The sequence below is a fragment of the Aethalodelphis obliquidens genome, unplaced genomic scaffold (assembly GCF_003676395.1).
Source record: "Aethalodelphis obliquidens isolate GAN/ISIS:26980383/991018 unplaced genomic scaffold, ASM367639v1 scaffold48, whole genome shotgun sequence".
NCBI lineage: Eukaryota > Metazoa > Chordata > Mammalia > Artiodactyla > Delphinidae > Aethalodelphis > Aethalodelphis obliquidens.
In genome coordinates, this window is record NW_020837992.1 from 14,753,455 (window position 1) to 14,769,689 (window position 16,235).

The following is a 16,235-nucleotide window of genomic DNA, read 5'->3' on the forward strand; positions in this document are numbered from 1 at the left end:
CACACACACACGCCACACACACACGCCACACACACACCACACACACACACCACACACACACTCACACACCACACACACACACCACACGCCACACATACGCCACACACACACAAACACACGCACATCACACACAAACACACACACCACACTCTCACACACACCACACACACTCACCACACACTCACACACACCACACACACACTCACCACACATACACTCACACACACCACACATACACTCACACACACACACACCACACACACTCACACACACCACACACACACATGCCCCCCCCACACACACACACCACACACTCACACACACACCCCTGAGTTAGCCCCCCTCAGGACAGACCAATTCAGGAACATCAAAGTGTAATAGAGGGACTTCCTTGCTGGTGCAGTGGTTAAGAACTCGCCTGCCAATGCAGGGGACACGGGTTCAAGCCCTGGTCCGGGAAGATCCCACATGCTGCGGAGCAACTAAGCCCGTGCACCACCACTACTGAGCCTGCGCTCTAGAGCCCGCGAGCCACAACTAGTGAAGCCCACGTGCCTAGAGCCCATGCTTTGCAACAAAAGAAGCCACGGCGATGAGAAGCCTGCGCACCACAACAAAGAGTAGCTCCCATTCACCACAACTAGAGAAAGCCCACGCACAGCAACAAAGATCTAACACAGCCAAAAATAAACAATAAATTAAAAAATTTTAAAAAAAAACTTGTGAAGACTGAAGAAGTAATTTCTGAAGCCAAATGGAAAGATTAAGATTGTGACATAATCTACACTCAGTAAGGAGAAAAGCCAGCACTCCTCACTCCCAAGGGAACGTGTGTGTCTGATTAAGAATGACTGGACGGGGGGTGGGGAGAGCAGGGGCAAGACCCAAATCTGATGGCAGAGCAGACAACCAGGATTGCTTTCTCTACCTCAGACATCCTTGGCAAGGTGCAAATTCTTGCAGTATGTGAAGGAAGGAAGTCGTGTCCAGACCCAGGTGCGGTTTCTAAGACTTTTACTGGTAATAGAACAGACCCCTGGGGAAAATGAATTCACTAATCCAACTAATATTTATTGAGTACCCTTTATTTTCCATATTCACAAAAACTATTTATGTGATGAATGTCACAGTAGGGGAGTCTAGGGTATTTACCTTCAGAGAGAGTAAACCTGGTCAGGGCTCCATGGAGTGCTTCCCTGAGGAAATGACGTTAAAGCTGAGATCTTAAGGATAAGGGAGAATTAGCAGGGTGAAGACTCTGGGGTAACAGCGTAAGCAAAGGTCCTGAGGTGAGAGAAAGCAAAACACTTTTAAGAGACATAAGGAAGAACTATTTAAAGAATAGGAAAAGAGGGAAGAAATGGAGCATGATGAGATTTGCTATGCTCATTTGATTTCTTAGCCAAACAGAAATCACACTTAAGAATACCTGGTTGGAAGACATCAGACAGATGTCTTAGCTGAGAGGTATAAGGAAATAGTACAAAACTTCTAATCACTCTCAGGGACCTTCAGGCATGCAATGCAGAGTAAGAGGGCTGACTGAGGTGAGCATTAGGCTATTATGGTCAAACCACAGATTTTTAATACATACAGGGATTTTAAGATAAATGCATTAAATCATGTTAAAATTGCATAGGTAGTAAAATACTCTAGAATTGGTAAAAGGTTTAATAAAAAAAAAAAACCTTCTAGGTATGAGGTCATCGCTCCCATGATGTATAACTTCCAAGCCAAGAAATAGGATTATTATGACAAAAAGAATAACTCTGTCCACTTAGAGCTTTCTCTCCCCAGAAATCTATTTGAGGTAATTTTCTTTTTTTTTTTTTTTTTGGGTTTCGGGGCCTTTCCTTTTTTTGCCCTTTCCTGTTGCGGAGCACAGGCTCCGGACGCACAGGCTCAGCGGCCATGGCTCACAGGCCCAGCTGCTCCACGGCACGTGGGATCTTCCCGGACCGGGGCACAAACCCGTGTCCCCTGCATTGGCAGGCGGACTCTCAACCACTGTGCCACCAGGGAAGCCCTGAGGTAATAACTTATCGTTACTTAATCATCAGCAGAAGATTAGGTATGGAAACATTTTTTAAAAGCAGCAAAACATTTTTTCTATTTTAGGATACTCTCCAAGAATTGGATCTTTCCCTAATATAGATAATGAAAAGGTAAAAAGATCTATGTAGAGAGTGGCCTTTGAAGCAGTGTAGCACAGGACACTGCCAGGCCCTCTGGGTGGGAGCCAATGCACTTTGCCCTTCAGGGAAAGAAAGCAAAGTAACCTTGACACTGACTCTGAGCTAGACCCTCCACCTTGTTCTCCTAGTCACAGAATGATTTTCTGCTGTTTCTGGGAAGGCTGCCAGTTACAGTCTGCCTCTAAGACCCCTGGCTAGATGGTTTTCCTGATGAGAAAGAACAAAGGGAGATGCAGAGATTTTTTTTTTCCTTTTTTTGCCTGTAAAAGCATGTAAAGGATGGAAACATTATCTAGACTCGTCAAGGTAATCTTGCAATGCTTTCTTGTACATTTTCCATTGTACATTTTGGTACTGGTGGTGAGTAGAGGTTAGAGCGCTGGGAGGGAAAGTAAAAGAGGAATTAAGAGAGACCCAGGGAAATAAATGTAAACAAAGCCAGAGTAGGGACTAAGCACCAGAAGGCAATATAGGGCAGAAAAGCCAGTGAAGGGCCATGGGCAGTTAAAGAAGAGGAAAACCTCCAAGGCAAGAAGGAGGAAGAAAAAGATTGGGATAGGAAGGACATGCAGTAGAAAGAGAAAATATGGGTGGGAAAGGGTCAAGGGAAGGAGGAGATGAGCTCAAAACCAATAAGTCAAAATCAAGTGTTTACACACCTGTCTTTCATTCCCAAACTACATGTGCAGACCCTGGCAACTGAATGTAAATTTACAGAAATTGAAGAGAATTGTTGTGCAGAGACTTAACCCTATATTACCAAACCTTACTCAGTATGTCAGTGACTGCACTCCATTAGAAAAGGAACAAAACTAAGAGGTCCCCTAAATGCCTGTTTTTCATGAGCAGTATAGCCAATGTGGTTACACACATTCTCCGGAGTCAGACTGACTCTCTGGTTAGTCAGACAAACCCAACCTCTTTATGCCTCTGCTTCCTCATCTGTAAAATGCATACAGTAATAGATCCCTCCTCACAGAGTTCTTGTGAGGCCTAAAAGAGATAATATATCTGAAGTATTTAGAATAGTCCCTAAGACATAGTCAGTGCTCAAAAACATTAGCTATTTTCATTATTTTAAAAAAGAAGAATTACAATCTATAAGATTAAGGACTAAAGGCAAAAGGAACTACACATCAACACTGGACTCTGGTTGAGAAAGTTGTTTCCCTCGGGGGTACGAGTTAACGATTCTGATACTGCTGTACATATATACTGAAACTGAACAATTAAGTAAATGGAAGGCAGAGGGTAGAAGCCGGTTTTCTCACTGCTGGAGAGGATACTCACAAATAAGCAAGGGGAGGAAGCTAGAATGGTCCATGTGGTAAGGATTAGAGTTGAAGGCATCAGTGAAAATTCATATTTAATATAATGTATAGATGGTTATACATAGAAATATTTATAGGTATACGCATTTACACATATATTTCCTAGCCATGTCAGCTGACAGGGCCAGAAGAAATGACACCCCAGTAGCGATGAGCACACCTAGCACCCAGATCTTGGTTTCTAATATCATTCTCCAATAAAAAGAACCAGGTCAGGCTTCCCTGGTGGCGCACTGGTCGAGAATCTGCCTGCCAATGCAGGGGACACGGGTTCGAGCCCTGGTCCAGGGAGGATCCCACATGCCGCGGAGCGGCTGGGCCTGTGAGCCACAACTACTGAGCCTGCGCGTCTGGAGCCTGTGCTCCGCAACAAGAGAGGCCGCGACAGTGAGAGGCCCACGCACCGCGATGAAGAGTGGCCCCCGCTTGCCGCAACTAGAGAAAGCACTCGCACAGAAACGAAGACCCAACACAGCCAAAAATAAATATTAAAAAAAACAAAACTTTAAGGTCTCCTGAAAATCTAAAAAAAAAAAAAAAAAGAACCAGGTCTCCTTGAAGAAATGGCTGATTCTAAGACTGGGATGGGAAATATACAAGATGAGTCTAGAACGTCTTGTAGTGCCATAAAGTAAGGAAGGGCTCAAATACAATAATAGGGATGTGTGAAAGTGACACAGGAGTCAACCAGAAGAGTTCCCAATGGCCAAAGCTGGAATAATCTGAGCAATAAAATACATAAAGTAGCACTGCATTATATCCCACAGTATAAATAAATTTCCATGAGTCCATACTGATATAAATAAAAGACTGAATAAATTAATAAATGGGCGAGACAAATCCCCCATGCAGAAGTTTTCCAAATAAATTAGGTAGATACTTTACCCTAAAAGAAGGGAAGCAAACCAAAGGGGTTGTGCATAGTGACTTCCTTCCAAACAATATAGTATGGAAAGGAAGGGGGAAAAAAGACATATGTCATGAAGAAACCTGAAAAATAACAACTTCATCCAGGTGATCAAGGCCAACATCAACAGTCGTAAACCATGTTGAAAGTATGTGATGAGAATGGTATTTTATCTCTGTGATATTTCTCTCAAACCTCATAAGTTCAGTCTAACTATGAGGAAAAATATCTAATTACAAGAAAAATTCTAATAAAGGGGTGTCCTAAAATATATCTGGATCAGTACTCCTCAACACTGTCAAGGTCATCAGAAACAAGAAAAGTCAAAAACTGTCACAGCCAATAGGAACCTAGAGAGATATCCCAACTAAATGTAATGCAGTGTCCTGGATGGGATCCTGGAACAGAACAGGGCCATTACGTAAAAATAAAAATAAGGAACTCTGACTAAACTATGAACTTTAGTTAACAATGCATTGATTCATTAATTATAACAAATGTGTATATTCGTGTTAGAAGTTAATAATAGGGTAAACTGTGGGGAAGGTATATGGGAACTCTGTATTATTGGCTCAATTTTTATATAAATGTAAAACTGTTGTTTAAAATGTCCTAAGGGGGAAAAAGAGATGAACAAGAGGGTCCAACCTAAGTACTTAAGAGAAATAGTCTCATTTTTATCACAGGGAAAGAAGTAGAGACCACACAGTGTTGAGGTTAAAGCCTGGGTTAAATCCCACTCTCTCATTTATTCACTGTATGACCTTGGACATGTTCCTTAACCTCTCTATGTCTCAGACCCCTCATCTGTAAAACAGGAATAATAACACATAGAGTTATTATAAGGGTATTAAAAGGATACTCAGTACTTAACACAGGGACTATTCCTATGAAGCAGCCAATGAACTCTAGCCATTATGATTAGAAAGAGACACCGCCGCTCACCAAAGTTATTTTTCAGGGACCTCAGTAACTCATTATTCTCCAATTCCTCACAGTCCGAGAAGGGAGTTTTTATGCTATAAATAGGTCTCTAATGAAAAAATTGCTGAGGCATTCTACAGTTTTCACCATTAGAATGGAGTTTCCGTTGGGGATGACAGATGCTACGAGAACCAAGAACAGGAAGCAGGCGCTCAGATTGATGGGCCTGACCAATCTGGTCTTCCTTCTTCTTTCCTCACATCCTCCAACCCATCTCCTTCCCCAGGAAACAAGCCTAACTTCCACATTTCTAACAGCTGTTTGGGGACCTTGCTTGGGGTGTTCATTTCATTAAAAAGCCAGGCAAAACAACACAGGCTAAAGGAAATAATCCCAAACTGTACAATCTCAGAATGCTAACAAGCTAAAGCACTAGTCACAACGGTGAGACTATACCCTAGTATACCCTAGTTCCTCATGTACTTCTCTCTGCAGCCCTTTTGCTGTAATATCGACAAATATGGCGGCAGGGGTGAGGGGGCAGGGGGAATTTATGAGCACCAGAGATCCCAACGCTATTTTTGAAATAACAGGCCTGAGAGTAAAACGGTGAGAAATCCAAGTCCTGGAGTCAATTGGACCTGAGATCAAATATCAGACCTGTCATTAACCAGTTGCTTGATCTTAGTCAAAGCACGTAACTTTTCCAGAGCCTCAGTTTACACACCTATAAAATCTGGACAATATCTCACAGCATGTCTGTGATGGTAAAAGAAGGTACAAAATGCCTAGCAGAAAGCCTTGCACTAAGGTAAGTACACCCCAAACTGTAGCCAGTGGTGGTGGTCGGAGAGGTGACAGTGGTATCATCATTTCCATCATCTCTGCCGCTGCAGGGTGATCAAGGGACAGAGTCTGGTTGTGATGTCTCTTTACCTTTCTCTAACATGTAGAGGACCTTAGGAGATTCTCAGGCGGCCATTTATTCTTCTCTCTGAATCAATGATTATCGATGTTGTTTCATTCCTCCATTATTAGAAAAGTAATTTCTGCTTGGGAGCCTGCACTCTTCCCTTAAATGCATAATTTTGATTCAAGATTTCAATGACTTTTTTAAAACTATACTTTGTTTTTCTTTGTCCAGTATGGATGTTTTAAAGACAATACCAGGCTCTTTTATGTGGTTTATTGCATCTCCATTTCTACTTTTGTTTTACTTTTTAAAAATATTCCTTTCACATTATAGCCTTTAATTCTTCTAAATTTGGAGTTTTAAATCTTATTTTTGCTCTGTTCTTTACTCTTCTTTCTTTGCCCCATTTTTGTTACAATCACTCAGATTGATTTCAATTGCCTTCTTAGGTTATTTGAATTTGATGGAATGAATATTGATCGCAAACTCACTGGGAAGACTTGTTAATACCTTCCACTGTAAAGTTTCCCAGATATTAAAGAATTACAGCCAACTTCCTTTAACTCATCTCCCTTTTCTTTAAAATGTTTCCAATATCTTGGATACTAATATTTATAGGACTCTTTACCACTGGCTAAAACCTGGTGTCACTATTTACAACTTCTGGGAAAAGATTACAAGAATGACTTTTATATCATCTGAATGTTTGGAGATGAAAGCAGTATGATTTCAGTGGTTTAAACCACTGCTATGGTAAAGAGTTTGAGAAAACAAAACATGGCATTCCAGAAGGGAAGTGATGAGAGTCAATTAAAGAAAAAAAACTGAAATTATTTCAACATTACAATAGTAATTTTTTAAAAGGAATAAAAAAGCGTAATTCCTGAATAGTTTTAAACATCTTTAAATAAAGTTCTGTGTGTGTGTGTGTGTGTGTGTATGTACATATATATATATGATATTCTAATCTCAAATACATTTCAGAGAGTGAAGATTCACGGTGTCAAGGCTCTGTATGGTTAATATCCCTTCTTCATGTTCTCTTCACTTCTGAATTCAATGATTGTAATAAATCTGCACTAAGGAAAGTTTCCTTTTCCCATCTGGTTCAGATTTTATTATTCTAAATAGATAGCATTTTCTCATGTAAAAGTGTCGGCAGGAAGGAGGAAAGGGGCGCAGGTAGAATGAATGTTGGCAGAGATGTTTTCTTCTGTCATAGGAAGTGAGTTCCCTGATTTCCCAACAGTGACAAGTTTAGGGATTGTAGAAACAAACATGGTATGACTTATTATTTACATCAGTCTAGTGCTAACATCAGAAATCACTGTGTGGCAAAGATTCCAACATCTAAAATCCTTGCAAGTTGAATTCCCTGCAACTGAAGGAATTCTTACTTTAGCCAGATAACTTTAAAGGTCCTGATATCACACAAAGCCTGAACCGGGCATACTCGGGACTGGAATTACAAGTGAGAGTCACAGCACAATCAGATACTTTTTGAAATTCATGAAGAACACTAGCCAGTTGTGGTCCAAGACACCAGAAACCAATCTTTCATCTTGACTGTTTCATCTGTTATTTCCACATTTTTGCCTTCTTTTAAGTTCTTTTATCCTTTGAAAGGTTCATTAGATCCATATTCAGAAATACAGGAAAGACTGTTACCTTGGGACTTGGGAGCCTGTATCAAATGTAAGCCTTGTTCTATGCTTTACAACAAAAACTGAAAAACCAAACAATAGTTGAGCATTTTCCTTTTCATAGTTAAACCCAGTAGTGATTCCCCACCTCCACCCCCCATATCCCTGGGCTGCAAAACTGAAGGCATCTGTCCTAAAACAGGATGTTTACTTCTTAGAATGTCACTGAATTCCTGCCGTCTGTTTCCCACCTGAAATCACAAGAACACAGATTTGCAGCAAAGGAAAACAATGGGCATTTTGCTGCTCCTTGCCTGACCCCACAATACAATGCTTTAGTCCATCTCTTTATTTATGATCCTAGCCAGCAGTTCTGATGTCACGATTAATAATAAGCAAATCAAAGAAGCTGTGTATTTTTTCTTTCCTATTTTATCAAAACTGGTTACCCAGTCTTTCCAACAGAGACAAGCAGTAAAGGGCACCTCTCAAACAATCAATATAATATTTGGACCATATCTCTGCTTCTGATATTCATTTTCATTTTTAAGAAGATGAAAAGAGGGATTCCCTGGTGGCGCAGTGGTTGGGGGTCCGCCAGCCGATGCAGGGGACACGGGTTCGTGCCCCGGTCCGGGAAGATCCCACAGGCCGCGGAGCGGCTGGGCCCGTGAGCCATGGCCGCTGAGCCTGCACGTTCGGAGCCTGTGCTCCGCAACGGGAGAGGCCACAACAGTGAGAGGCCTGCGTACCGCAAAAAAAAAAGAAGATTTAAAGAAAGCTAAATAAATTTTATCCTAGGCATCCTTAAACTTGAAAGGATCTCAGAGCACTCATTTGTCAGGAAAAGAGACTGAAACCGAGAGAGGTGAAGTGACAGTGATGGAGGAGGAGCTTGAGTGTGAGTTCTCCAGCCTCGTTTCCCAGGGTCTGTCACCTTCCATGAGGCTGGCTCCATGGCCACCTCAGCATTGGATTCGCCTAATTATAAGAAGGGGCATAAATAAATAAATTTCCAAATAAGTATGGTATTATTTTTACATATATTTAGATGTTCGTAAATAAAGACAGTTTTCACTTGAGCCCTGCAGCAGCCTCATCACCGTCCAGCAGGGTTTCTTACCTAGGCACTATTGATATTTAGGGTCAGGTAATTCTTTGTTGCAGAGGGGAGAGGGGCCGGTCTTGCACATGGCACAATGTTTTGCAGCAATCCTGGCCTCTGCCCACTAGATGCCAGAGCACCTCCCCACCAAGTTGAAACAACCCAAAATTCTCCAGATCTTGCCAAATGTCCTCTGGGGGCAAAACTCCCCCACTGAGAACTGGCATATAGCCATATCTCCTACACATCTATCAGCCATCAGGAAGCCTTCAGTCACTGCTACAAGTCAGCTGCTGCAGCTCTGAGATGATCGAGGAACTTTCCATGTGTTACATGTGGAATGGACAAGGTGCTTCCCTGATTTCCTCCAAAAACAGACAAAGCAGTGACCCTATCAAGTCACAGAAATGATCAGAAGGGTAACTTGTGAAAAAGAGAACAAAAAGAGAATGCTCAAGTGAGATGAAAAATAATAAAAGGAGAAGTGGAGGGAAAAAACCCCAACAAGACAGAAGAAAGGGAAATGGAAAGAAGAAAGAGGTCAGCAGAGAGAAGGGATTTTAGCATTCCAGTATCTGTAGGACAGAGTGACCCATTATACGATAAAGTGGCATATTTTCATCAGGCATAATTTTTTAAAAAGGCAACTCAGTCTGAGGAAAAGGGTCAAGAACTTTCTACCAATTCACTGTGAGGCTTTAGGAAAGGACCATTGTCCTCAGATGATGGACCCCTCAGGGGAGTTCTATGTGAAGCTCTTTGTTAAGGCCTCATATGCTTAGAACTGTAAAGCCCTTTAAAACATCTTATCCTGGAGCCTCACCCACGTTACTGTTCCTGGTGTACAATTCATTTGAATGAAGTTTTAGAACAGGCCTTAGAAAGAATGAGCATGACTCTTCACGTCCAGAGTACAAAGCAATTTGCTTTAACTGCTACTTCCCAGAAAACTATTTAACCTCAAAACACCCCCTGGGAAACAGCAAAGCTCTCGATAGTTTTCATACTGTTACTCTCCTCAGGGTGTTCAGGTGACTGGTTGAATGGTAGCTCTAGATGTGACGCAATTCCAAAATATGTAGATAGCAACATGCTTATTGCTGCATCTGGTCACAGATCGAGGTTACATTTGACAAGCTGGCCACTCAATTCGTAGAGTATCTCTTCTTTGACATATGTTTTAAAATTCATTCTAAAAAGGTTCTTTTTTTAAAAAAATTATTATTTCTGTAAGTTTTCATGGATACACAAAACTAACAACAACAAAACCCCTCTAATCCTACGATTCTCAAACTTTAAAATGCATAGGAATCACTTGAGGATCTTGTTAAAATGCAGATTCTAATCTAGGTCTGGGGCGGGCCTGAGACTCTGCATTCCTAACAAGTTCCCAGGCGATGCTGATGTGGCATTTATGGGCTAGGCAGTGGCATCTGGATTGGGCACAACAATGAGATAATAAAGAACCACAAGAAAAAAAAAAAAGGTTGTAAGTCTAATCCATTCCCTCAAATTGCCTATCTGATTATACAGCTTCCCTCCTGCAAAAACTTTTTAGGGCTGACTGCCCACTGCTTACCAGGGAAAGTCCAAACCCTCTTGAATTTGTGAGAAATTCAAACCTTTCACGATAACTTCAGCTCCACTAGCTGCCCTCACCCAACATGTACACAGTGAAGCAGCTGCCCCAATTCTGTGTTGTTCTCCCAAATATCATATACTCTGCACTTCCCTGATTTGATCCCACTGTCCCCTCTTCCTAAACGGCTCTACCATCCAAACCTTCACGCTCCTTCAAAGCCTGCTTCAGATGTCACCTCTTCCAAGAAGCCTCCCTAAAGCCCTCTAGGAATAAGGTATCTCTTCCACTCACCACACCTTGCACTTGGCATTCAAATATCTACACTGGTGTGTTTAGTTTTCTGGAAGGTTATGGCCCATCCAATACAATTATGAAACTGCCTGACAACTAACTCAGGAGTTAAAAAGATACCTAGTTTTCTCATCTTTATATCCCTGGCTCCTGGAGAAAGGAGTCCATCAGCCAATTGCCTGAACAGTTAAAAATTCCATAGGATTACCTCCCTGAACTTTTGATCCCAAAATGAAACCACGAGTGGTTTCAAGCACCCTAGTATATAACCTATCTACTCAAGAACCTCACTCTTTCAGCAGCCTGTACCCCTACATCGTGGATTTCTTCTTCACTGACTGCTGGATCAAATTCATCAGCATAAACTACCTCCCATTAAAAAAAAAAAAGGCACAATGAAAAGACCATCCCTTGCCCTCATCCTCTGCCTCATTTCTGTTTCCCTTTACAACATAACTCTTCCAAAGAGTCGTTAAACTTGCCGTCCCCACTTCCTCCCCTTCTAACCTCTCTTAACCCACATCTGCATCCACCAAAACTGCGCTTGCCACGGGTGCCAAAGACGAAAGTGTGGCAGAATTAGGAGTCACTCCCCAGACCCCTCTCACTTGATGTCTGGACAGCATCAGACAGAGTCGGTCACGCCCCCTCCAAAACCCCTTCTCCGCTTGTCTTCTGGAACACAGCTTCTTTCTTCTCCTTCCCCCTGCCTGCTCTGTTCCAGTCTCCTCTGCTGGACCGTCTGCTTTCCTAACTCTCAGTACTGGAGGGAACCAAGGCTCAGTCTTTGGACCTTTCCCTTCTAGATCCACCCTTCGTCCACAGGAGGTCACATCCATTCCCATAGCTTTAAACACCATGTATAAACTAAGGATGCCCAAATGTATACTTCCAGCCTAGACTTCTCCCTGGAATCTACACTCACCCAATTACCTCACAATTAACACATCTAAGATGAAATTATTGACACATGCTCCCCACCAAACTTTCTTATCGCATAAAGCCGGGGCTCCATCCTATCGCTCGCTCACACACAACCCTTGGAGGCATCCTTGCCTCTTCTTTGTCTCACATGCCACACCCACTGCATCGGTACATCCTGTCAGCAACACCTTCAGGACTTCTGCAGAAGCTGTCCCTACTACAAGCTACTACTTCTTGTTACCACTCCTATAATGACGATGTTGACAACTACTATTACTACTCACGTCCACGCTGTCATCACCCCTTGCCTGGACCCACGTAAGGGCCCTAACCGGGCTCCTTGCTGCCACCCTTGCCCCTGTCCCCAGTGTCATGGTCTATTTTCCACACAGAGCCAGAGTAGGCCTTTTAAATATAAACCAGGCCATAGCGCTATTCTCCTAAAGGCCTGTTAAGTGTTTCTTATCTTTCTCAGAATAAAATTCAGCATCCTTCCCAAAGCCTCCATGTGATGAGGGGCCCTTACAGGCCTCATGCCCCAGTACCTGCCACTTCATTCACTTGGCTGCAGCCTCATTCACGCCTCTACTGTTTCTCAAACACTGTTCCTGCCGCAGAGCTTTTTCCATATTCTCCCTGCCTGGACACTCACAAGGCCTCACCTGCACCACTTGCAGGTTTCTGCTCCAATGTCTCCAGATGAGATCAGAAAGCCTATGTAAATCAACGTCTCCACCAGGATCTAGCCCCCCTGCCCTCCTTCATTCTTTTCTGCCTGGATTCTTTGTCTCTCTCTCTCTCTCTACTAAAATATAAACTTCATAAGAGCTTGGACTTACTTATTGTGTTCATAGCTGTATCCCTTAGCACAGGGCCTGGCCAAGAGTGTGTGATCAATACATGTTTACTGAATGAATAAATGAATAGCATTAGATGGTCAAAAAATACTTCTATGACTTTATCTGTATTATGGAAAAAACCATGGCAACATTCCAAAGGAGATTAAAAACTCCACTAAATTACATTCTTTTAAGATAATAAGTCTTGACTGAGAGCTTGTAATGCAGAGAAGAGGCAGACTCACTTCCTGATCACCGTCTTAGACTCTGATGAACTTTGGCCTCCAACTTCTTCACAGTTTGGGCTTGTCAGGTTCCCATACCTTTATAGATAAAAACAAACAAACAGAAAACGCAATGAGTAGTGTTGGAGAGCAACTCTTTTCCATTTCAAGCACAACAGTTATACTTTTCAGGAGTATTTAAGGAAAGTAATATCTGTGAAATAACATCAAAAATGATACTATATCATTGATATTTATTTAATGGGTAAACATATATATGTGTGTGTATATATACGTGTGTGTGTGTGTATGTATAAATATACGGTCTACAAGGAAAGTGATTTAGCAGTGAATCACATTACTTAAAACTTTCTCTTAATATTTAACATTTCTTTGGATTTTTTTCGATGAAATTACTCTTTTCCTCTTAGCAGGAGAATCAGGCGTTATGGGATGCACAGGTGGGAGATTCCTCATGAACTCCGGAGCATCAACCCCTCTGTGTAGCTACTGAAGGAAGATGTGGCTTTGCTTGCACAACCTTCACGCCTGTGCCACACAGGGGCACAAGATGACGACTCCGTGCTCTGCTTATGAGTCTGGTCTCCTTGAGGATAGGTCCTACTGGAGGAAGGTGATGGAAATAATTCCAAACCCTCAAGTAAAGGCTGAGATAGAGACAAGGACTGAAGAACAGAATCGTCGTGTCTCAGCAACCAAGAGAGCAGCAGTGTGTACACCGAGGTCAGGCTGATCTAGGCTTCCCCAGCCACTGGGGAAGGGGGGCAAAGGGCAACAACGGTTTAGAAAGCAATAGGTGCCTAAACTTTAAAATTTCTCTCATTACAAACTCAAAACTTATTAAAACATTGATCAGGGGCTTCCCTGGTGGGTCAGTGGTTGAGAGTCCGCCTGCCGATGCAGGGGACACGGGTTCGTGCCCCGGTCCGGGAAGATCCCACATGCCGCGGAGCGGCTGGGCCCGTGAGCCATGGCCGCTGAGCCTGCACGCCCGGAGCCTGTGCTCCGCAACGGGAGAGGCCACAACAGTGAGAGGCCCGTGTACCGCAAAAAACAAACAAACAAAAAAAAACATTGATCAGTCCCCGGTTACACTGTTAGATGTCCTTCCAACTCCATAGGTAAGCAAGTCTATTTCATACAAATATATCATGTTTTGTTTGGTTCAGAATGTTCATTTAGTAAATTCACTTTAGACTCCTAAGGAGGAGCCTTTATATTAACTTATAATGCCTAGACTATTTCTGCAGTTTCTCTTCCCATCAGTGGAGAATTCAGAGATTCCTTGGAGTTTCACAAGCTGGTAATCTGTCCCAAAGTTTTGATAATAGAAATTCTATAACTGGTGGGGTTTACATTTTTAAAGAGAACACTTCTGTCTTCTACTAATAGGATTAAGAACCCCAGTACCCTTATGGTTCCTTGTTCCTAGGATTTACAAGCCCTTTTAAAAATAAAAGCCCACCATCTGGTTTGACAGAATGCCAGTCCATCTGGTCTCCCCATCGCCCTATCCCGGCAGGTCCTAGTTTACGCCCACAGGCATCAGCCCCCTCCCCCATCCACGTGCTCCTTCTCAAGCTCATCAGCTTTATGGACTCCTCGGCCTCCCAGAGGTATTTTCCACTGGCCTCCACCCTCCCTGTTCCTCTTCATTCTGTCCTGCACCTGCTATTTAGAGGCTTCCAGGGCTACCCTTTGCTTTCCCTGAGATAAGAACTCAGTCAGATTAAGATTTATGCAGCCCCATGTGGGCAAGGCAGGGCTGGGAAATGAGATTCCTAGTAAATAAATAGAGTGGGATTTCTTGGCTCTCTCTTTGGCCACCGTCATAGCGAACCCTGTCCTCATGTTCCCTCACAACAGACTCTGGTTTATTTAAGTAGGAAAGATGGGGTAAGTACAGTGAAGAGGGAGGCCACTGTGCCTGCCACGCATCTGACTTGAGTCATCCATAAACTCCCGCCTGCCGGCCCTCAGTGACTAAATGTGGGACTTAACCTTCGTTTGGGTCACATTCTGTGTTCCTTCATTAATTCTCTTTCTGGTTATCCTGGAAATATTGCAACTTTTATCTTCCAACTGGAACCTCTGAGAGGTCGAAATAAAAGCGAAAAAGCTTCACGAGGGAAAGATACACATTTTATTGCACCTGATATTTTTCTTTCCAGAGACGTTCATACTAAAAATCCCCTGGTCTTCCTATTCCTTGTCTTTACTTCTGCTTCTCACACTCTGCTGCTCTTTCTCTGCATTTTTCAGACTCAGAGCTGAGATGCTGGCCGGGGTGACATGAACACCCATCACAGTTCTGCTCCCAGAATGTGATGCCACAGGTGCAGTCAGACCATGTCACAAAGCACTAAGTAACTTACACTGGTGAGTGAGCAAAGTTCTCTCTCCTTAATGAACCCGGTACCATCTGCTCAGAAGACCACATGGATACTTCTCCCGGCCAGCAGAGTATTATGAGTAGAGGCTCATAGTCAGGACCAGCATGAGTGGTTGGTAATAACTTGGAGACAAATCAGAACCATCAATAACAAGGCATGTGTGTGGTGGCGCACACGGTCCAGGCACTCAGGCTCAAAGGCTGCAGCATCCCTAACTCTTTCTTTTTTTTTTTTTAAGATGTTGGGGGTAGGAGTTTATTAATTAATTAATTTATTTTTGCTGTGTTGGGTCTTCGTTTCTGTGCGAGGGCTTTCTCTAGTTGTGGCGAGCGGGGACCACTTTTCATCGCGGCGCGTGGGCCTCTCACTATCGCGGCCTCTCTTGTTGCGGAGCACAGGCTCCAGACACGCAGGCTCAATAGTTGTGGCTCACGGGCCCAGTCGCTCTGCAGCATGTGGGATCCTCCCAGACCAGGGCTCGAACCCGTGTCCCCTGCATTAACAGGCAGACTCTCAACCACTGCGCCACCAGGGAAGCCCCCCCTAACTCTTTCTTCTCTGCCCGATCCACTAGGAACATCTTTTGGCTCTGCCTTTATGACATATCCTGAATCCCAGCACTTCTCGTCACTCTGCCCTGGCTCACACTGCCCCCATCTTTGGCTGGATCCGTGCAACAGGCGCTTAACGCCTCTCCTGGCAGGTCTGCCTCAAGCCGCAGCGATGCTGTTCATGCCGCTGCTCTGCTCAAAACCCTCCCCCAGCTCCCACTCTTCTCCACTCTTCGGAAAGGCCAACATCTTACCCATCTCCTGAGGCCCTAAGTGACATGCCCCTCATATCTCTGACCACGTCTCCTACACTCACTCACTTCCCCTCAGCCTCACTGGCTTCCTTGCTGCTTCCCCACACCACACACACACACACACACACACACACACAC

At 43.4% G+C, this 16,235-nt stretch overlaps 1 protein-coding gene across 3 annotated transcripts in view; it reads right to left on the reverse strand.

Annotated features, from left to right (window-relative positions):
• The window catches only part of RGL1 (ral guanine nucleotide dissociation stimulator like 1), a 280,022-nt gene that overhangs the window by 58,347 nt on the left and 205,440 nt on the right, over window positions 1-16,235 (reverse strand). For all 3 annotated transcript variants that reach the window (XM_027083044.1, XM_027083045.1, XM_027083047.1), the window contains one exon: window positions 12,900-12,977. In XM_027083044.1, coding sequence (XP_026938845.1) covers window positions 12,900-12,977 — 78 coding nt within the window. The remainder of the gene's footprint in view (window positions 1-12,899; window positions 12,978-16,235) is intronic.